Raw genomic sequence first — 24,988 nt, 5'->3', positions numbered from 1 at the left:
AGGAGGTTTGTTGCACAAAATTTCACCAATACAAATGAACAACCTCCTCATGTTGGTGATGTTCCCCTTCATTACTCACCATTTCACTGGGCTAGCCCATCATCATCTTCCATGGAGGCTCTGATTTTAGAGCAAATCTCAATTCTTCGAGCCACCATGTAGTAGATGCGACTGGAACAAAAAGCCACTTTGGAGCATGTGCAACTCTACAGTGTGTTACTCATCGTGGAATGATGCAGCTTCACCAGGTGGCCTATAACAGCTTTCCTCGAGGGCAACGAAACACATGCATGCCTCCGATTATTTTGGAGCTTATGTTGCATGGGGACAAGTATTATTTTTCTGAGGGACAGGTCTAGTAGATGGAGATGGAGCAGGACCATCTACAGATGTAGATGATAATTTTAACATAGAGCTTGATGAGTTACTGAGAGGAGATAATTGAGCGAAAACAGAACAAACATAGTTTTATCATTATAGTTTTCTTTTTTAGATTATTTTTTATTTTCTTATTTTTCTAGTTTTATTTTGTCATGTTTTTTTTTAGTTTTTCTTAATTTTAGGTGTTATTTTGAGGATTGGAATATTAATTTGAGTTTTGGGGAAATTATAAATTAACCTTGTGTTTAAGATTAGAACAGTGTTTTAGAATTATAAGGCTAAACAAGAGGGGGTGAATTGTTTATAAAAGCTTTTCGCAAATATTTGATTAAGAATGAATCTTTATCAATCAATCACAGATAAATGAGCTTGAATGAACAGGCTTGTTGTTCAAGAAAGTGAGGACAAGCACAACAAAGGAATAACTCTCAAAGCGTGCAAACAACAACAAGATTCAAGTGAAAGTGATGAAGACACCATGAGTCTCTTATCAAGAAAATTCAGCAAATTCTTGAAGAAGAAGAATCAAGCTTCAAAGAGGTATAGTTAAAAAAATTCCAATGATTTTAAGACTAACAAATACACTTGTTATGGCTGTGGTGAACAGGATCATACCAAGGCAGAATGTCCCAACAGTGAAATCAAAGAAAAAACAGATTTCAAGAATGAGAAAAGAGGAAAAGCAATAAAGGTCTATGTGGCATGGGATGATAATGATGTTTTATCCTCAAGTTCATCCTCAAGAAAAAAAAGGCCTATTCACTTCCAAATTTCTCCCGCTATTTGTCTCATCAAATAGACAAATGGTAGGATTTTAAAAACATTATAAAGAAAATGGAAAGCAAATAAGCTAGAATGAAGGACTATCCTCCCTTTCAAATTGTAGCTCCAAGATCTATCTCTGGACTTCCTCAATTTTCTCATCTTGTGTGGAAAAGCATGTGTCCATGTTGTTGAACCTTGACTCACACATATCGTAGAGGTTTCTTTGATTGTTAGCAAAGGTGTCCATATGATTGATCATCAGCCTCTCAAAAGGTAACATGGTAATTATTCTTTCACCCATATTGATGTCATTATGATCATCCTCTTGAGTTTCAACAGCAGGTTCATCTTGCATTGCTGCCTCCTCAGTTTCATCACCTTCACTTTTTCCACTTGGGCCAGCTTGGTCACCATCCTTGCTCACCCATCTTCCACCAATCTTAGTAAATCCCATCTTACTAAGGGATCCATTGTTGATTTCACTAGAGGGCTTGATTACCTCAACTAGCTCTCCTTCTATGTTCACTTCAAAATAATGAAGAAACTTAGAAATCAAAATGGCATAGGGATAATGAAAGTCACAACCTCATGGTTTTTTGCATGTGTTCTTTGATCGTGTGAATCCAGTTGATCTTCACTTTGTTCATGATACAGTAGATCAAAAGGAGATCTTCTTCAGAGAGTGTTGAATGATTGCTCCCCCTAGGTGTGAGAATCCATGAAACAATGAAAGCTACAAGCCTTTCATCAAGCTTTATTCCACCAACTGAAAAATTCCTCACTTTGAAGTGGGGATTCTTGAGACATCCTTTCTAGAACTGTATTTTGTTGAACTCTTCATCAACTCCAAGATTTCCTCTATTGATCCTTAGTCCAGAGGATTTTAGCCCAGTCACAGCAGACCATAGATCACTTGTGATGACCATATCTATACCTTTAACATGTGAAGTAAGTGAGTCACCACTAATTTGAAGGTTTGTGTAAAATACTTTCACCAAATTTGGATATATGTTCCCAGTGAGCTCTAGGAATCTTCTCATACTTTGCTCCTTGAGAATGTTTCTCACAGAATCCAGCTTTTACTGTTTCATCCAAGTGAAAGATACCATTTTTGGTGTGTTCACATTCTTTCTACTTGTTTCAAGTAGATACTTGTTGATGAGAGTAGCATCACCCGAAAACCATCCTTCAAGTTTTCCAGTGCTCTTAACACCCCTTGATTTCATTCTTTTTGCCGAGGGAGGAGTGCCAGCCATTGCTCAAATCAGAACAAATTTCTGCAAAGAAAAACTTTAGGAAGAAATAGGATTATAATAACAGATGTAATAACCGATTATTTGAGTGTGAAGCAGCAGTTAAATGCACTTGGTTTTATAGCTGTGAAAACCTGGTCAAAGCTGGTTGTTTTCAACACAGAAAGCGAATCAAGTCTGAACCAAAAAGCTGACATAGTCAGTCAAATCAGAAATGTACAGATTCACATGTGATCTTGACTAAGCATTAAAGGAAGTTTTGATTTCAAGATTTGAAGGAATTTGATCCATTAATAGCAGATGCAACAGAGTTAAATTGTATTCAAACATGCAATATATATAATTTTGACCATACACGTCACTAGGTTGAACAGACTTACAAACCAGAATTCAAAAATTAAAAACAGTTTTGCCCAGTGTTTGTCAGAGAGAAAACAATCGGTTGTTTCGAGGAAACAATCAGTTGATTTTTTTGTTCTGATGAAAAACAAACAAATTTTTAATTTATCATGTTGTATTCAATCAGTATTTCTTACAGGATATCAATTAAAAAAAATTGGAATACACAGTAATTATGAATCAAACATAGAGTATAACTACTGAATTCAATTTAAGCAACAATTGTTCTTAATAAAGAAGAACTAAGAACTTCATTCTTAGATTCCATATTACACAAATGTATGTAGTTCATGAAATCAACATAAGACATTGGTATGTAAAGACATCCTTTTGAGGTCCTGTCCTTAATAAACCTTCAAGATAAGTCAGAAATATGCAAAACAAAACTTTGTCAAATTACGAGATTTGATCCCTTAAAGAATTTGGGACCTTTCGTGTTAGATTTGTCTTTTGAACCAACAATACATCTAGGAATCCACTTAAAGATACCTTTAGGTACAAGAAATTTATGAAACCTGCAGTACTGATGAATTTTTTTTACGGCAAGTGCATCGCATTTGTCAGAAGTAATAATTGTCCCTAAGGACGGATATCGATCCCACAAGGAACAGTGAATTATCGAGTACAATATTCGCTAAATATAACAATAAAAGAGTTTGAAGTGATAATGTTGGCACTGATCAATAAGAAAACAAACAAAGAATTAGTTGCTTCAATTGGAAAAATAGGATTAGGTTTCATCTCTTCCACTCTCATGTATTTTGATTAGCATGTTAATATTAAGTTCTTTTATTGAAATTGATGCCCGTAGAAAATTCATTTATATCGATCTCTCGCATATAAAATCCTTAAGAATGTTTCCTAAATATCGATCCCTCGCATATTTATAAAAATAACTTAGAATCACACTCAAACGTTAATGACAATTAACATTTCAAGTCTATCCCTAGCACTAAAATATGCTAAGTATTGATGTTTAGGTCCAAACCTTAAAAATACCTCTCGGTCAGATTTAAGATTCTCAATTTGTCACGGAAAGTTAAAAGTAAAACAACAATACCAATAATAAATCAAGAACTGAATATTAATATATAAGATATCACCTCAATACATAAGAGTTTGAGCAGATTACTCCCAATCCCAAAGGGTAGAATTAGCTACGCATACTTCTAGCACCTTTCATTCTCCCAATTGGTTACAATTCACTCTATGGTGTTTTTCTATCAATCTGGCACACTAAGGTTGAGCCTCTAGCCCTCTATTTATCCTAGTTTTCTAGGGTTAGGTTGTTTATTGTGTCGCGCTAATGGGCTAAATGATAAAACATAAAAAAGGCCCAATCTTTCTTTGCATCTTTTTCCATTCTGGGACCTTCTATCTTTATCTTTTTAGCTCAAATCATTCATCTTTAATCAAAATCTCCAATCTTCCTTAGAAATCTGCAATTAGCACCAAATTTGGGAATAAAATACTCTTATTCAAATAAAGATCATAAAAAATGTAAAAAGGTATAAATTCATAAATTAGGGATTATTTTATATGTAAATTAGCAATAAATCCTAATAAGTGCCTATATTTTAGTATGAAATATTACTGAAATTAGACACTTATCAAGTACCTGACAGACTGAACTTTCTTCATGCAATAGAAGCATGTAACAACCGGTTGAAACAACTTTTTAACCGATTGTTTTTCTGATACATTTGAAAAAGGTTTTGAAATTTTATTTTCTTTGCTTTGAGGATAAAAACTCAAACATGCTTTTCCAAAAACACAGTTCTGAGATGCTAGAACATCTTCAAAAATTGGACTTTCCAGTTGTAAGCTTGTCCAAGGTTTTCAAAAGGTAGTGGATCTTCTTTTCAAGAAGTTCACAATTATCACAAGCTTTTGTCTTACAACTGCAAGAAGAATTTTTGTAAACTAACTCCAGATTTTCAAAATCTTCTTTTGTCATGCTTAGCTCTTCATCTAGAGACTTAACTCTATTTTCCAACCAGTTATTTAGTCCTTTCAACCGATTGAGAGAAAGTGTCAATCGGTTGGCTTCATCATGGGTTTCATTAAAAGCATCAAGCAATTGATAATAATTGTTACCTTTGATCGAAGATGTTGAACTCACACTGCTGGATACAAATGCTCTAAGGCATAGGTTTGCTTCTTCATCATCCGGAGAACTTGAGGATGAAACATCATTATCATCCCATGCCACATAGACCTTTTTTGCTTTTCCTCTTTTCTCATTCTTGAAATTTGTTTTTTCTTTGATTTCACTGTTGGGACATTCTGCCTTGATATGACCCTGTTCACCACAACCATAACAAGTGTATTTGTTAGTCTTAAAATCATTGGAATTTTTTTAACTATACCTCTTTGAAGCTTGATTCTTCTTTTTCAAGAACTTGCTGAATTTTCTTGATAAGAGACTCATGGTGTCTTCATCAATTTCACTTGAATCTTGTTGTTGTTTGCACGCTTTGAGAGTTATTCCTTTGTTGTGCTTGTCCTCACTTTCTTGAACAACAAGCCTATTCATTTCAACCAAACAAAGATGCAGTAGTCATTGATGTTAGATCTTTTGATTCAGAAATGGCAGTGACCTTTGGTTGCCATGTTCTATCAAGACATTTCAATATCTTGATGTTCATCTCCTCTTTGTCAAAAGTCTTACCAAGACTCATCAAATGGTTTACAATATGAGAGACCCTCTTCTGCACATCACAAATGGTCTCACCCTTCTGTATTCTAAAGAGTTCATATTCTTGTATCAAAGCATGCTTCGTAGCCCGCTTGACATCATTTGTCCCTTCATGTGTGACTTCAAGAATATCCCACATTTCCTTTGTAGAGTTACATTGAGATACCCTAAAAAATTCATCACACCTTAAGGCAAAAGTTATTATATTCTTTGAAATCCAATCAAATTTGGCTTTTTTACTTTCAGCCTCAATCCATTTAGATGAAGGTTTATTAACCAAAGCATCATCTTTTTTAACTTGAGGTATAAAGGGACCATTTTCAATTGTTTCCCAAATACCTTTATCAGTTGAATGCATAAAGATCTTCATTCTTACCTTCCAAAATTGTTAATTGACCCCCCACAAAACAATGGTGGTCTGTTTATGGAAGCACCTTCCCCAAAAGACAACTTGTCAACCATGTAAAAGATTTTTTAGAAACAGAAAACAGAAACTTGAATAATTTTCAAGAACCTAGCTCTGATACCAATTGTTAGAATTATAGGGCTAAACAAGAGGGGGGTGAATTGTTTATAAAAAAAATTTCACAAATATTTGATTAAGAATGAATCTTTATCAATCAATCACAGATAAACAACTAAGGAAGACAATTAAACAATGATTCAAAAAACTGTTTCAGAATTTTAATCGGTTAAAATACGTTTTAATCGGTTGTTTATAGCAGCAGCAGAAAAAGAATTTACACAAAAAATTATGAGAGTTAAGAGATATAGAAATTCACACAACAAAAATTATAATGGTTCACTCACACTTTGAGCTACATTCAGTCTCAGACAACCTCTGAGTTCCACTAGTAATAAAAAACTAGATTACAACACAAAGAGGTGACTTTGAAACACCACAAAGTCTACTCACCCTTTTTACACACACCTCAAGACATACACACTCTGTCTATACAGAATTTCACTCACTATTCAGATAACAGAGTACAATTACAATTCTTTAAACTAGGATAGAAAACACCTAGTTTACAGTGCAGGAATTCCTAGGATCAGATCTTGTTACCTCGACAATGCTTGAGAGCAATCTTGAAATTTCTTGGAAAGTTTCTTTCAAAATGAATCTCAATCTCCTTTTCAAAGTCTGTAAAAATTCACACTTTCGTTTTGAAAGAAAAGCTATATTTATAGAACTTGAAATCTAGCCATTTAAGGCAACATAAATGAGACAAAACATATTTGAATTAGTTAAAACAAGTATTCAAAAAGCTGTTATGAAAACATTCATTTAACCGGTTTAAACCACGATTTAACCGGTTGAATGAGTTAGGTAGGTACCTAACAGATTCAAAAAGCAATTTTAAAAACCTTAAGCAAGTTAAGCGACAAACAACCGATTATCTCAACATTTCAATCGGTTGTTTTCTCTTTTGCTTGACAAACTCTTTGTTTCTTTTAAAACTGATTGATCAAGCTTATGCAGTGATTTAGGATCTGATTTACAAAGATACTAAACAACTTAATCTAAACCCAAACAAGTCTTCAAGCTCCATTGTGGATTTGGATCATCAAAGCACCCATGCTCAACACAGTGGAGTGATCTGGACAAGGTTGGAAAAAGAAATTGTGTTAAATACATATCTAAATTTAGTTGAGTTTGTGGTACATGAAAATTAAACAGGATGATTAGTTGGAACAAAGAATGGCAAGCAATAAGGAAATAGACTAATTAAGTCAAGTAAGTGTGCGAATCTTAAACAGTTTGAGAGTTTCACAAATGAATTGACATTTGTGGTTGCTTGAATTTTTTTATTATGTTGCATCAGAAAATAACATGAAAATGATTAAGGCATTTGTATTAATTAGAAACTCAGGGTCGAATAGTCAATCTTTGTTTAAATTGATAATATTTTTTGTGATAATCCCGTTTAGCCTATAATTTTATTGCACCATGAACCTTACTTGATATTTTTTCTACCTGTTGGCATACATGGGGAATGATAACATAGATGCAATTTACATATACAAAAGGGGAATGTTGGTTTTGGTTGTTAAAGTTTAAATGATTCATTTTTGTTGGAAATAGAAATAATATATTTCTATTCAAAAAATATAAAAAATATTTTTAAAAAAAAGAGAAATGAAAAAATGAATGAAAATGAATCATAAATAAGAAAAGAAAATAGGGAAAGTGTTAAAGTCAAAGAAATTGGTAATTAGATATCACAAATGTTGTATTTGAATTGTATGTATGTTCTTTCTTCTTTTAAGTATGCATTTTTTTATCTGAAAAAATAATATTTTTTTGGAAGTCCAACCTCATTATAACCCTGCAAAAGATCTTAAGATTCATGTTTATGAAGAAAAAATGAAAGGCAACTGTGATTTGTTTAGATTCAGTGAAAATTGAGAGAAAAACACTTACCTGTGAGAATATGAGAAGAAAATTCTTGATATAATTGTCATTTCATTGTTTCAATTGTTTACTCTTTGAAATTGTTTGTATTTATATCTTGCTATCATGGAGTTGGAAGCACCATAATTTTGTAATTTGATCTATTTTTTAGTGAATTAAGTTAATTTGTTGAATTCATTTACTTTGTTTGAGGACAAGAAAGATTCTAGGTTGGGGGAGTTTATAAGTTTCATTATTTAGTGTAATTTCATGAAAAAGTTAGACATTTATTGATTTTAATTGTTGATTAAGTTATAACTCAACCCTAATTTGAGAATTTAGAATTCAATATGAGATCAATAAGAACTATTTATTCCCAATTTTTTCCTAATTTAAGGAATTTAAGGAAAGATGGAGAAAAAAGGGCTAGAGGATGAATAGAAAATTTAGAGACGAGTGAGAAAAGACAAGGCTGGGTGGGACACCCAAGACTCGCCTAGAGCTCGCCCAAGCCATGCAAACTCTTTGAAGGACTCGCTCAGGTGAACCAATTTTTCCCAAGCGAGATCACTCCAGAGGCAAACTTTTTTTCTGGACCAAACTCGCCCAGGACTCACCCAGACTCGCTTAGGCTTGCTTAAGCGAGTTTATTCCAGTGAAGTTAGCTTTTATATTCTCTAATCTTGCTTGAGCAAGATGTCACTTAACCTACTTTCAATTAGGTTAAATAAAGGCGTGAGGTAGAGGAAAAAAGGGATCGAAAGGAAAATCAAAGGTAGGAAACCCTAAATGAGGCATTCGTCAAGGAGAAATGCTCTAGATCTTCTTCTCTTACTTTCAATGCTTGTAATGGCCACCATGATTGGCTAATTCTTTCCTTTAGAATTGAAAGTAATTTGTTCAAATTCTTGTGTATTGAGGTGATATTTATATATAATATTTTGTTCTTAATTGATATTGGTATTATCATTTTATTCTTAAAGCTTGAATTTTTATTCATGAATTTGATTGGGAAGTAGTTTTGAGGATCTGACCTAAATGGATCCTTGATATATTTGAAGGCTAGAATATTTCGATATGTCAATTGCTTTATAACATTTGTTCTCAATTATAATAATGTTTTTCTAAATATGTGAGGAATCAATATTTAAGAGATAATCTAATAATTTTATGTGAGGAATCGATATAAAGGATTTTTATATGCGCATCAATGTCAATTAGGTTAGAATATTGTATGTTTTTATTCATCCAAAATACACATGTGTGAGAGGATTAACCCCAATTCCAATTTTCCCAATTGAATTATCTTAATCATTTACTTTGTTTTCATATTGTACCGGTCGGTACCGGACGAGTCATGTCACTCGGCCTCGGTGATCGGCCGATTGAAAACGCATTTAAAGCAATTACAATAGATAGTAGTCAAGGTAGTTGCAAGAACTCCCTAAGAATCTAGGACTCATCCCACCAAATTCGGGTAACACCCCGGGAAATCAGGGAACCTCCCTAAAAAAAAGCTAACACTGATATATGACATATTCGGTCCATTACAACAGATGGACTACACACTATAAATAAATTCTTTTACAGAGATGTAAGGTACGTTTTTAATCAATTCTTAATATACACTTCGTATATTGAGTACTTACTTATTTGTCGGAGTATCTTTTGCAGATCAACCCTAACCTAGCACTAGTAAACTAAAGAAGTATAATTAAAGTGATGAGCAAAGGAACGACCGAATGATCGACACGTCAAGAATTGTACAACGAGTTTTAGATACTATCTATGCCCACTTTATAGATACAAGTACACATAATTTTTCACATAAATTTATAACATCAATAACTTTTCAATCAAACTTTTACACTTTGATATACATTGAAATTTTAAAAGAATTATTTATTGTGAATTCATTCATCCTTAAAAAAAACAATTTATTACTGACTCCACGCTTTTCGAAATAAATCAACAATCAACATATATAATATAATATGAAACCCTCAAGACAAATGAAACCTCATTTTTCATTATAACATAATACAGAATCATTGTTGAATGATTTTGACACTAAAAAATAAATGTGTTTTATAAGATGAATAAAGTTCAACATTAAATACTTTTTAAATAAAGATGTCCAAATGAAATCAAGTTCAATACTTTTTAAATGGTATAAGCGTAATGAGAACAATTGAAGCATATAAAACAATAACAACTTGGACAACACTAATTTGGTAAATTATGTCTAATAAGTATAAGTTCAAACCATAGGTGGTTTTTAAGATAAGTTGTGTAACTAATTACCATAGCAACACAATGTACATTTTGTAGTATATAGCTTGACACTAACATCATATTTAAGCCTAAAATTATTTACAAATTTAACCTATTTTGATGTTCTACAAATTCTTCCATAGGATTATTTCCATTCAAGATTAAATTTATGGAAAGATTACCAGAAGCCATAGGTAATGACAACAATTTTTCAGCTGCTTCCTTTGAGTCACTACTACATATCAGGGTAATTCTCTTCATCATAGTGGCTTTTGTTATAAGGTATTTACCAAATTCTACTTCTTGTTCTTTCCCTCTAAATCCCCTAATGTACACACACTTCAGCTTCTGACCAATACAGTAGCATAATTCTCTTCTCTGCCAAAGCTTTGATATGGGATGTGAATAATCACCATATTTGGAGCTATTGCTACTTTGGTTTTTGTTCCTAAAAACCTGTCAAGCAGAACCATCTATTATAAACTCTTTTACACGCTAAAACATGGTTATACAAATATTAAATATTAAGAATTAAATATATTTTTTTTAAATTAACTTTTTTTCCTTCTCCAAACTTTAATTCTCTTATATATTTATAGTGAAATAATTATTGAAAGGAATTTTTATCAAATGTAACAACTAAATTTTCAGCATTGAATATATATTATAATATTCTAATATTTATATGAAATATTTTAAAAAAATTGTTTGTCACGTAAAAAAAACTTTAATAAAAATTCATTTTAATAATTTTTTTAATACAAATACTTAAAATATTAAAAATTTGGACAAAAACAAAAATAGTTTTTTGTGAAAGTATATTAACCAGTAATATGTGTTAACCAAATATCAATCAAATATAATGTCACATACCGGTAGAGAAATCTGAATAACTTGTATATTGGTACACAATTTCAAGAGATAAGAAAAAAGCCAAGCTTCTCTCATATGGTTCAAATCCAGATCGATGCACAAGTTTGATAAATTCTTAAATATATTTCTTCTCAAAGACCCCTGAAAATAAATAAAATATTTAACACCTCAGTATGTAATTATTTATTACTCAAAACCAATTTACATACATCCAACAATCTTGAATAAATTTTCCTTCAAAAAGGGATTTATTTGGAAGAAACACTATCAATTCTACTCAAGGAACAAATTTTGTGCTATATGGAATCATTTCAAAGTATATGCATGGTTTGCATGTCCAATTTGACATATAAGTAGTTCTAAATTGCAGACCTACAAGCTTAACAACTAGCAATTTGCAGCTTCAATTAAATCATATCAATTGTCGCAGCTCAACCAGATGAAGTAAAAGAACTACTTTGTAGCAAAACTTCATCATCCAGTTTATGTTTATATCAAACCCTTATTCTTCTAATTTTGGAATGATTCATAACTTTTTGGGTTTTCAAAAAGAGAAATTTTGTTGTTTCTTTAATAACCCAATATGTTGCATATTTAAACACCCAATCTAACCAGTATTTAAAGGACATTGAGGAAGATCTTGATATGTAAAAATGATGTATGGTAACACAAAAGGCAGGAGAAATGTTGAAGGGAACTCACCACAAGACCACTGCAATGTGCAAGAACCTCATGTGTTTTCATAATAGACTTCCCATTTTCAACAGAGAGCATTTTGGCATACATTGAGTTGCTGTAAGAATGAAAGGTCTTGAGGTATGGAGAAGAAATGCTCACATTTTTCACTGCACAAATTACACTTTCAAGCAACAGAACCTCAAGGTTGTTGCAACAAAGTTGAATCTCATCCACACATAGGGCTTGGAGCTGCAAAACTCTAAGTGTTGATTTCACAATTATCAGTCTCTCAAAACCAGTGGACTCAAGCAAATTGAAGTTTTCTAGCACCACACAATTTTTTAGAATCCCACTGAGGGTCCCATCATCCAAATATATCCTCTTCATGGTAAGCTTTTTGAGTTTATTGCATTCCTCAAAAGGGAGGCAAGAGTTAAGGGTGTAATTGATCAACTCAAGTGAACTCAAACATTCAAATACCCCATGCAGAAAACTAGGTAAAAAGGTATGTTCATCAGAAACAATTTTGTCTGTTAGTTCTTCGCAGTGAGGCATACTCTCTAGGCTCAGATCTTTCAACCCTTTCTTTGATTCAACCAGAATATGAACCCAACACTCTACATCCCCAAATGCAAGACTCTTCTCAAAATGCTTGATACGACAACTAGACATGGCACCTGAGTGTGTAGCAAGAATCATCATTATAACTAGAGAGTTACATCCAGAAACACTCTTGACCATTGGTGGAGCAATTGCACCAAAATCAGGGAATGTACGAGCCTTCCGAGACTGCAAAAGTTGTGTAAAGGGTTTCACCATGGTCTTCACATTTAACTCCATGTGTGAAATTTCTTTCCAAAGTCCTTCCCATCTCTTTGAAAGGACACTGCACCTCACAGCTTCATCAATGCTAAGCTTGGAGAGGATCATGATTTTGATCTCATTTGAAAGGTTTCCAATCAAATCTGGATTCTCCATCTTCACCTTTGTTATTCTTTGGCCTCCTGTGTTTGTTGTCACAGAAGAGGAGTTAGAGAAGGACATGATGATGGAGATGAGAGTGAGAGTGAAACCACAAAGTGACTCAGGTTTTAGTTTTATTGTAGATTTTGCTGGTTTTTCGTAAGAGGAATATATATTGAGAACCTGCTCTAATATATATAATCTATATAAAAAAAATATTTTAGTCATTTTATATAAAAGTTGAAATTTTAGAAAAAAAAATGGAACAAAATTGTCAATGTATTATTATTTTTTTCGAATCACTTGCAAGAATATGTAAATAAAAAAGTTACAAACTACAATTTTTTTATACAACCATATTACAATTCATAATATTATTATTTTAATACTTTTTTATATTATTTAATTATAAATTTATTTTTTATTAAATCTATTATATCAACAATAAGAGAGTTATATATAATTCAAGAATCGTGAAATTATCATTTCCAGAATAAATCACTGTGTAGGCAATATATGCAATATAACACGATTTTTAATTTTTTATCTTTGGTTTAATTATTCATTTTCAATTTTCTGATTGTAGATATTGTTTTAATTTTTTTCTATTTCTATGATCAACATTAAAAGAATTTAAATAATATATAATAATTAAGAATAAGATATATGATTTAAATATAAGGACTATAATGAGAATGTTTTTAATGTTAAGTCCAAATAAACAATTCAATTAATCTTATCCTTTAACAGTTTTTGAAACAGCAATTTTGTCCAAATATTAAATTTAACACACCTAATATTATAGTGAAAATAGAGAAATTATAATTAATGATTAATTGAATTGCTTACGTTAATAACACTTATTATATAACTTTTTAATTAACAGTTTTTGAAACAGCAATTTTGTCCAAATATTAAATTTAACACACCTAATATTATAGTGAAAATAGAGAAATTATAATTAATGATTATTTGAATTGCTTACGTTAATAACACTTATTATATAACTTTTTAATTAAATATTAATTATTACATTTTCTATATTAATTAAATATTATTTATAGTCAAAATATTTTATTGAACTAGTTAATATAATATAATATATATCTCAGAAAACAATAATTACAATTTTTTTTTTCAAAATATGTAGTTGAATTCAAAAAAAACATTTAATTAATATTTATGGATATGAATTTAATAATAAAAGTTCATTTATGTTAGTAGTTTTTTTAAAAACTTAGTTATTAAAGTATATTTCATAAATAATAATAACTTCATTACTAATCATTTATAGTTACAAATATTTATAATATATTTTAAACTATAGTTAAGGATAAAAATTAAAAAAATACCAAACCGTTGATTTAGTAAATAATTTATTTTCCACATTAATTTTAAATTTTAATATATTATACTAAAACACAAATACACAAATTAATGTATATATATACATAAATATATAATATTTCAAATATACTATAATTATTATATATTTAAATTTTTTCTATTTTCAAATATTCTTTATAAAATTAATATCTAATTATAAGAAAAACTATATAAGTATCGTTTTCCTGTATTCATCGTTTCTTCTTTCTTTTATTAGTTTCTTTTTTTCTCTTCGCCTATACATCCTTTTTTTTTTCTTAAAACTTTGTTCTTGTTATCTCTACGTTTTTTATATATAACATTATATTCTACCATACAAGAGCTAACACAAGGACGAATTTCTCCTAATGAAATGTTAATTTAGAATACGTAAGTTTTTCTTCATTATTGATTAGATTTGATAAGAAAAGCCATCATCTCAAATAGTTCAGTTCCTAACTAAAATTTGTTTTTATTCAAATAATTACTTTGAAGGCAAGTAACTTTCACTAATCACTATAAGAAAATCATGAAATAGAAATCAATTTTGGAAACAAAAAATAATTAGTTGTTATAGTGAATAAATTAGAGACTATTTTATAAACTAAAAATAATTTTGGTTTCTATTAGTTTATATTATTGTTAAATAGTTTCTAATTAGTATCTAATTAGCTACCAAGGTTTTAACTACCAATTATTTAGATTCTAAATTTGGTAGTTGATTAGACACCAATTTAGAAATCATTTAACAATGATAGAAACTAATTTGGAAATCAAAAAATTTTTAGTTTCTAAAATGGTCTATAATTTAGTCACTATAGCAACTAATTATTTTTTGTTTCTAAAATTGGTTTCTATTTTATTATTTTCTTGTAGTGAATGGAAACTAGTATTTACATGTGTGTGAATTAATGTAAAAATACTTTTAGACAATAGTTTTTAAAGATCTTAGATGTCAATTTTAAAAGTGTACATATGAACAAGTCATTTATAGTTTTGACTTATAAACTAAGGTTTCATAGTCGTAGTTTATTATTAAGCCACTATAGGTGTCAGTTATTTTAGTAACAAACGCCTATTTCTTACATAATATAATATCTTAATATACTCAGAGAAGGGTATAAGCGACGGTTATTATAAGAACTGACGTCTATACCTTTTTCTGAGTCATACCCTTTTCTTGCATGGTCTCTCCCATAAACTTCGGTTGTAGTCAAAATCGCACTCTATGGACCACTATAGGTGACGATTTTGTCCATTGCATAACGTAGTACGCACATTCATATCTTCCCGATTTTTTATTACAGTACAATTCAATATTAATTAAAAGTTAATAATGATATTTTGACAAACAATGAAGAGAGTAAGACAGAAAATTCCCACTACAAGAAAATCGCTACTTACATACAATTTTTACATACGAATCTGAATCCGTATGTAAAATGGACATTACATACGAATTTTACATACGGACTCTGATCCGTATATAACTCCAACTTTACATACGAATTTTTACATACGGATTCTGATCCGTATGTAACTCCAACATTACATACGGATTTTTTACATTCATTCGTATGTAATGTTAGTATTACATACAAATTTTTACATACGGATAATAATCCATATGTAAGGGAAATTTAAAAAAAAAAAAATTAAAATACGGACAGAATCCGTATGTAACGATTTTTTTTTTAAAAAAAAAAACTTACATACGGATAGAATCTGTATGTAACGATTCTTTTTTAAAAAAAATTTACATACGGATATAATTCGTGTAACTATTTTTTAATTTTTTTTTTTAAATTTACATATGGATTTTATCCGTATGTAAATTTCTTTTTTTAAAAAAATTACATACAAATATTATTCATATATACGTTATTTAAAATTTAATTGAAAATATATTACAAATTTAGTTAATTAAAAAAATAGAAATAAAGGGCTAACGTATTTTATGTTATTTTACTAAAATTAAAAAAACAATAAAATTGAAAAAGAAAAAACAATAAAAAATATTGAAAATAGAAATAAAAATATAAGTGATCTTAACGTGTGTTACATCATAAATTAATTTAATTTTCTATTTTATTTTGATTATTTAAAAGTTAATTAATTAATTACTTAAAGTAATTAAATATTTATTTAAATTATAATAATAAATTATATTCAATTAAAAATAATCAGATAAAGAATTTTAAAAATAAATAACATAAAAAATTAAATGTGATTTATGTTATTTCATTAAAATTAGAAAACAAAATAATTGAGAAAAAAAAAACAATAAAAAATTAAGAATATGTTGAGTTCTCCACTCAGCCCACCTTCACTTCAACAAAATATTTTTTTTTTACTATTTAAAGTTAATATATTGAATTACTTAAAGTAATTGAATATTTATTTAAATTATATTAATAAATTATATTTAATTAAAAATAATCAGATAAAGAATTTTAAAAATACATAGCATAAAAAATTAAATGTGATTTATATTATTTCATTAAAATTAGAAAACAAAATAATTGAGAAAAAAAACAATAAAAAATTAAGAATATGTTGAATTTGAGTTTGAATCCCTGCCACTTCACTACAGTTCTCCACTCAGCCCACCTTCACTTCAATAAAATATTTTTTTTTTGACTATTTAAAGTTAATATATTGAATTACTTAAAGTAATTGAATATTTATTTAAATTATAATAATAAATTATATTCAATTAAAAATAATCAGATAAAGAATATTAAAAATAAATAACATAAAAAATTAAATGTGATTTATGTTATTTCATTAAAATTAGAAAACAAAATAATTGAGAAAAAAAACAATAAAAATTAAGAATATGTTGAATTTGAGTTTCAACCCCAGCCACTTCACTACAGTTCTCCACTCAGCCCACCTTCACTTCAATAAAATATTTTTTTTTACTATTTAAAGTTAATATATTGAATTACTTAAAGTAATTGAATATTTATTTAAATTATATTAATAAATTATATTCAATTAAAAATAATCAGATACAGGATTTTAAAAATAAATAACATAAAAAATTAAATATGATTTATGTTATTTCATTAAAATTAGAAAACAAAATAATTGAGAAAAAAAACAATAAAAAATTAAGAATATGTTGAATTTGAGTTTGAACCCCAGTCACTTCACTACAGTTCTTCACTCAGTCCACCTTCACTTCAATAATTTTTTTTTGACTATTTAAAGTTAATATATTGAATTATTAAAGTAATGAAATATTTATTTAAATTATATTAATAAATTATATTCAATTAAAAATAATCAGATAAAGAATTTTAAAAATAAATAACATAAAAAATTAAATGTGATTTATGTTATTTGATTAAAATTAGAAAACAAAATAATTGAGAAAAAAAAACAATAAAAATTAAGAATATGTTGAATTTGAGTTTCAACCCCAACCACTTCACTACAGTTCTCCACTCAGCCCACCTTCACTTCAATAAAATATTTTTTTTTACTATTTAAAGTTAATATATTGAATTACTTAAAGTAATTGAATATTTATTTAAATTATATTAATAAATTATATTCAATTAAAAATAATCAGATACAGAATTTTAAAAATAAATAACATAAAAAATTAAATATGATTTATGGTTTTTCATTAAAATTAGAAAACAAAATAATTGAGAAAAAAAACAATAAAAAATTAAGAATATGTTGAATTTGAGTTTGAACCCCAACCACTTCACTACAGTTCTTCACTCAGTCCACCTTCACTTCAATAATTTTTTTTTGACTATTTAAAGTTAATATATTGAATTACTTAAAGTAATTAAATATTTATTTAAATTATAATAATAAATTATATTCAATTAAAAATAATCAGATAAAGAATTTTAAAAATAAATAACATAAAAAATTAAATGTGATTTATGTTATTTCATTAAAATTAGAAAACAAAATAATTGAGAAAAAAAACAATAAAAATTAAGAATATGTTGAATTTGAGTTTCAACCCCAGTCACTTCACTACAGTTCTCCACTCAGACCACCTTCACTTCAATAAATTTTTTTTTTTTACTATTTAAAGTTAATATATTGAATTACTTAAAGTAATTGAATATTTATTTAAATTATATTAATAAATTATATTCAATTAAAAATAATCAGATACAGAATTTTAAAAATAAATAACATAAAAAATTAAATATGATTTATGTTTTTTCATTAAAATTAGAAAACAAAATAATTGAGAAAAAAAACAATAAAAAATTAAGAATATGTTGAATTTGAGTTTGAACTCCAGCCACTTCACTACAGTTCTTCACTCAGTCCACCTTCACTTCAATAATTTTTTTTTGACTATTTAAAGTTAATATATTGAATTACTTAAAGTAATTAAATATTTATTTAAATTATATTAATAAATTATATTCAATTAAAAATAATCAGATAAAGAATTTTAAAAATAAATAACATAAATTAAATGTGATTTATGTTATTTCATTAAAATTATAAAACAAAATAATTGAGAAAAAAAACAATAAAATATTAAGAATATGTTGAATTTGAGTTTAAACCCCAGCCACTTCACTACAGTTCTCCACTCAGCCCACCTTCATTTCAATAAATTTTTTTTTTTACTATTTAAAGTTAATATATTGAATTACTTAAAGTAATTGAATATTTATTTAAATTATATTAATAAATTATATTCAATTAAAATAACTAAATAAAGAATTTTAAAAATAAATAACATAAAAAATTAAATGTGATTTATATTATTTCATTAAAATTAAAAAACAAAATAATTAAAAAAAAATGTTGAATTTGAATTGGAACCAGGCACCTTAACGTAATCTTCACTAAGCCCAGGTTCACTTTACTTAATGTATTCTTCACTAGCCCATGTATTCTTCAGTAGCCCACTTCACGTATCTTCATTCAGTAAAACCTAAATCACAGCAACCCCATTTCCACCCAAGGACACCAGCGAACGGCACCAGCGAACAGCAACCCCATCTGCCACACCGCATGCACGATCTCTTTCGGTTTAGCAGTGTCCAGCTTCCCCCTTTGCCATTGTACCATCCCGTGTGCTCGAGATTTTGCAAACACCGACCCGGCCTGACGTAGTCTTCCCAATCACCACCACCGTGTGACCTCCGGCCACCACCGCTGCAATCGTTCAGGTTTTGTTTAGTATGTAACAAAAATTGTAGGAAAAAATAGAATCTACTTTTTTGTATGCTGCTCTCTTTGTTTGCAGGAAGTTGCTGGTTTTTTGTTTTATTTTGGCATACATGGTTTAAGGTTTATTTTCGGGTTATTGAGCTGGGAATGTGCAGGGCTTTAGTTTGTCTCGGTAAAGTGATACATTATACATTGTATGAGCTGGTGTATATTTTTATGTTTCTATTATTGTGGTTTAATGAACTTTTGTATGAGTTTATTAGCTATAAAACTTGATAATTTTAAAATAATGATAGCAGTGAACTTTTTTTGATGGCTCGCTTCCTCATCTGAGTCAATGTAGGCATAAGTGATAAATCCATAATTCAAAAAGTCAATACAATCCAATATCTTGCCATTGGGTAAATTCTCATTACGATTTCTGATGTATAAAATTCTGTAATTTAATGCATGAAAAATATTTTTTATTACTAATTATAATACCTAAAGACGATTTAGGTAGAGTTTACAAACTCTTACATGTTCGTTTCTAACACGAACTCTTATATGTTCGTTTATAGCACGATCTTTGAAAAAATCGTTGACTTTTTGTCAATTGCTTTATAAATAGAACATGGATCAGTTTCCATCAAATCGTGGATGGATGTATGATAGGTGTTATAGAGGAAGAGGTGCTTTGAAGAGTCTTTTATATTGGGAGTTGAAGAGTTTATAACCAAAGCTTGCCAACAAGAATGTTATCTGAATGATGGGGGAATACGATGTCCATGTACTAAGTGTGATTGTACAAGAATTTTGGAGGAAAGACTTGTGAAGGTTCATCTCTACAAACATGGTTTCAAATCTAATTATTGGATTTGGAGTGATCATGGTGAAGACATGGTAGAAGGTGACTTGGATAATAACGATAATTGCATGCCTTTGGAAATAATTGGAGGTGCACACCTTCAGTCACAAGATGACCAGGTTAGGTTGATCGTAGACATGGTGTATGATGCTCTTAGGCAACAAGAGTCATTTCGAGTACCAAATGTAGATAACATGGAAGAGCCTCCGAACGAAGAAACTCAAAGATTTTATGACCTTTTGTTGGATGCAAATGCGCCATTGTATAAAGGGTCATCTGACTCCAAATTATCAATGTGTGTCCGACTATTAGCTTGCAAATCCAATTGGAATATTCCTGACCAATGCTTAGAGTTTATTTCAAAAATGCTTTTAGATGCAACACCTACCAAAATAGGTTTGCCTAAAAGTTATTATGATGCAAAAAGGCTAGTGTCGAAATTGGGATTACAGGCTAAGAGAATTGATTGTTGTGTGGATGGTTGCATGCTCTTCTATGATAACGAATACGGTAAAAATGATGGAGCGTTGCTTCAATGCAAATTTTGTCACAAGTCAATGTATCATCACCAGAACACCGGACCAAGTAACAAAAAACCAGTTCCTGTAAAGGCAATGTTCTATTTGCCAATAATTCCAAGGTTGCAAAGAATGTATGCTTCAACAAAGACTGCGGGACAAATGATATGGCACTATGATAACAGAAGCAATAATGGTGTTTTGTGTCATCCATGTGATGGCGAGGCTTGGAAACACTTTGATACAATATATCCCGATTTTTCTGTGGAGGCACGCAATGTGCGATTAGGTTTATGCTCTGATGGTTTTAATCCATATGTGCAAGCATCAAATGCACCCTATTCATGTTGGCCAATAATTGTGACCCCGTATAATCTTCCTCCCGAAATGTGCATGTCTAAACCTTATATGTTTTTGAGTTGTCTCATACCAGGCCCATTCAATCCAAAGACTGGTATTGATGTATTTTTGGAGCCCTTGATAGACGACTTGAAGAAATTGTGGAGTGGTGTCCCAACATACGATATTTCAAGGAAAGAGAACTTCATAATGAGGGCAATGTTAATGTGGACGATTAATGACTTTCCTGCATACGGTATGTTGTCTGGTTGGGGAACTCATGGTAAATTAGCATGCCCACATTGCATGGAGCATTCAAAGGCATTTAGATTACATCATGGGGGGAAAAATTCTTGGTTTGACTCGCATCGTAGATTTTTACCGAGTAACAACCAAAAAAAAGGGAAAAGAAATTATGTGATAAAATTGTTATCACGATTTAACAACCAAAATCCATCATCAAGTCAACCCAATACACCTATTCCTTCTTCAGTTCACCGATCTACCCCACCAGTACTAGATGCTACCCAATCCACCCCACCAGTACCAGATGCTACCCAATCCACCCCACCAGTACAAGATGCTATTGCATCAACACCATCTCCACGTGTTGGTTCTAATGCATCAACCCCACCAGATATTACACCATCCCCATATACAAATCTTGGAGGGACGCACTCAGCTTCTGCAACGAATAACTTAAAGGACGAGGTCCTCTCAGCTGGTGATCGTCCTCTGATTCAGCCTATTGGGGGAGGGTAAGAATATAACAAAATTCAATTTATATAATTTATTATTATTGTCTTATAATTTTGACTAACTTTGTTTTGGTATTTAGGTTTTATCCATCAAAAATTGCATCAAAGGCCATCACTGCCACCATCAAGCAACAATTTGGTGAGCCATGACCAACATGGGGGGCAATCCCAAAGGGTGAACGAGATATATTTTTTCAACGTTTTAAGGTACTTGTTTTTTATTCCCTTTAAATATTTTATATTTTACAATTTGGATTGATGATTCTTGTTGTTTTGCAGAGGAAGGTCACATGGAGGGCTGAGGACGAGGAAAAAGTTAAGAAAAATTTCCATACAAAAGCTTCTCACACCCTTTCACAAATGTTTAAAGATGCTCGCCAAGAAGGTAAACGACCAGAATGGATTGGCAATAATGTTTGGAACAGCCTCTAAGAACACTGGAACATGGCTGTGTATCGATCCAAATGTGATACAGCTAAAAAGAATCGTTTGTCTGAAAAAGGTGGATGTCTGCACATTGGAGGATCTATTAGTGTTCATGAACACGCTATTCGTTTGGTATGATTTCCATATAATTTTTTTTTATATTAATCTATGATTAATTATTATCTTTTTAATTTATGAAGTGTTTCAACAAACACATATACGGAAGAGCACTGGAGATTTTGTTGATGATAGATCAAGGCGGACTCATGTTAGTTTTTTTAAACTTTTTTTTTCATATACATTAATTGGTATGATAACAAATATTTTTCATTTTAATAGGAAGATTTTGAAAGTAGATTGTCCCTAGCATTATCTGAGTCACAATCTACCTCAATATCTACTCCATTAGATCTTGCTGAGGAGGAAAGATTGAGAAGTCGTTGTTGGTTAGAAACTGTAGGTGGAAGGTACAAGGGACGAGTATATGGGGTTGGACGTGTTGATCTTCAGGACGACTGTGTTGGTCGCTACCTACAAGAAACACAACCATCTTCTAGTAATAAGAAGGCTAATTCAGAAGAAATTGTTGAACTTAGGCAGCATATTGAACGCATGGATGCAAGGTTTCAAAACTTTCAAAATTTCATGATGCAATATCTACCACCTGAGGCAGTAGCTGCAACACAACAGTTTCTTCAGCAACCAAATACCCCGCCACCAACTCAACCGAATCAGCAGTCAAATGAAGTCCAACAACATCATAATAATCATGATGAACAACAAAATTCACCCGGTGAAGATTATAATAATGATTAGCTTCTCTAGAACTTTGTTTTAATGAAATACATTTTAGATATTTAGATATTTGAAAATAGTAAGTATTGTATGTATGGATAACTTTGAATGTGATGAATATTTGTCTTCTAAAAACTGGAATGTACTGGAATGTTGATGGATGATATGCAGGTGTAGAATATGGGGTGCTTCCAAATACAAATAGTTGGTGGTGCTGTGTACAATGTTACATACGAATAAATCCGTATGTAAGTCTGCTTGTTAATTACATACGAATTTATCCGTATGTAATTACATACGGATTTTACATACGGATTGATCCGTATGTAATTACATACGGATTTTACATACGGATATATCCGTATGTAATTACACACGAATTTACATACGGATTGATCCGTATGTAATAACACACGAATTTACATACGGATTTTACATACGGATAAATCCGTATGTAATTATATACGGATTTTACATACGGATTTATCCATATGTAATTACATACGGATCCAAAATCCATATGTAACAGTTACCTACGACAGTTTTACATACGGATTTTTGTCCGTATGTAATCCGTATGTAAATGGGTTTTATATACGGATTTTGTGTGTTACATACGGATATTGACTGTATGTAATTTGAGTTTTTCTTGTAGTGTACAAACCTGTAAGTTTAACCATGTCAACTGTTGACAATTTGCATTGTGTCAACCTCTAAGTATGCTATATCTACATCATGACCTAATTAATAGAAAAAAAAGTTGTTAGTAGACATTTAAGTATTATACGCAAATAACTTGATAATCTAATTACCCGTATACTATTTGCTTGAGATATGTGGATGACTTCTTGTGCAATGAACAAAACAACACAATGGTACTATTAATTACGACTAGCACAAGTAACTGCTAGAGAGACCTGCATCATCCATGAAAACCGTTAGTAAAAATTTAAAAAATGAAATACTAGTAATTGACGACTTATATTAACCAAACTTACTTATTAATATAAGGGGCAAAATACATTTGTTTTCTCCCTAAAATCAAAGAGTTGGTGATGTATGACTGAGTTTGAACTTTCTAAGTTCCAGTAGGATTAAGTAATTGGGGATTCAAGATTTTATAGACATCTTATTTCCCCTCATTAATAGAAACTTCAGACAAATACCTATATCATAATCAATACTTTAATATAATAAAGTTGATTCTGCCGGCAACTCGAACGGGAAGGAATCGCTTCGTAGCACTCTCTGCCCTGTCTACGCGACTGTGTCTTCTGCAGAATCACCCTCAGGACCTTCTCTTGGTGTTCCAAGCGTGACCTGCAAAACACACAGACGGCGCCTCTAGCGGCCGTTTGCACTCCGACGATCAAGTTAGTCCAACAGAACCACCAGAAACTGGAAACTAGTAATGTGTGTGTGTAAAACTCTTGCACTCTGTTTTTCGTCTCTCTTTTTTCTCTTTCTTCCCCACTCTCCCCTGATTCTCTCTTTTATCTCTCTTTCCCTGCTTCTGGGCATAACAAAATTCTGTTATGCTTTTCTGGCATGTGCCAGAACCCTGTTATGCTTTTCAGAGAAAGCGTACCTTCAGAATCAGCAGTGGGGAGCGTGAGGGTCTGCGCATGTCTGCGCGTCTCTGCGCTTGGCTGCGCCTGTCTGTACCTTTAGTGGTACGGAGTGCTCTTTTGTCTGGACCGCACCCCTCTCAGATGATGACACGTGGAGGCCTGCAACTCACATCTAACCACACACGTGTCACTTACTGGAAGGGCTCTAGCGCTTCTCTTTGTGGGCCTAAGTTACGCCCTCGCGGAGTAACGTAGGATGTTTCTCTTATCTGGGCAGATCGCATACTCTTGGGAGAACGTCGGGTGTGGCTGGTCTAGGCACACTCACCAAGCGTTGCTCTCTGCGTATACAGCTTACCCTTCACGATGCCATGCACGTAATGGGTTGAGGGAATCACCAACCACTGGCTGGTTTACTAGTCCCCTCAGGCCACTCTCGTGCATGATTCCCTGAGGTGTGCACATGCGAGATCCATGCGTAACGCTCTCGCTGGGAACCTCATTCCCAGTTTAACTGCGTG

The 24,988-nt window shown here is 30.9% G+C and overlaps 1 protein-coding gene and 1 pseudogene across 1 annotated transcript; one reads left to right on the top strand and one right to left on the bottom strand.

The window, feature by feature from the left end:
* Nucleotides 1-10,264: 10,264 nt before the first annotated feature.
* On the bottom strand, nt 10,265-12,760 carry LOC137833936 (F-box protein At1g80960). The gene is made up of 2 exons (XM_068642006.1): nt 11,741-12,760; nt 10,265-10,621 (listed from the first exon to the last, which is right to left on the bottom strand). The coding sequence occupies exons 1-2, from the start codon at nt 12,758-12,760 to the stop codon at nt 10,265-10,267; spliced, it is 1,377 nt and encodes a 458-aa protein (XP_068498107.1).
* Nucleotides 12,761-19,826: 7,066 nt separating this feature from the next.
* LOC150027470 (uncharacterized) lies at nt 19,827-22,917 on the top strand (annotated as a pseudogene).
* The last annotated feature ends 2,071 nt before the right edge of the window (nt 22,918-24,988 follow it).

This window comes from Phaseolus vulgaris, chromosome 5 (assembly GCF_051622355.1).
Source record: "Phaseolus vulgaris cultivar YP4 chromosome 5, ASM5162235v1, whole genome shotgun sequence".
NCBI classification, from domain to species: Eukaryota; Viridiplantae; Streptophyta; class Magnoliopsida; order Fabales; family Fabaceae; genus Phaseolus; species Phaseolus vulgaris.
Note: the sequence above shows the minus strand (reverse complement) of the source record. Positions and strands in the feature narration are given on the sequence as shown.

What these genes read in the sequence shown, in the direction of transcription:
- LOC137833936 (XM_068642006.1), bottom strand. Translation starts at nt 12,760, where the DNA reads ATGTCCTTCTCTAACTCCTCTTCTGTGACAACAAACACAGGAGGCCAA. An exon ending in CACATTGCAGTGGTCTTGTG is followed by an intron (nt 10,622 to 11,740) that starts GTGAGTTCCCTT and finishes TCTGCTTGACAG; the next exon opens with GTTTTTAGGAACAAAAACCA.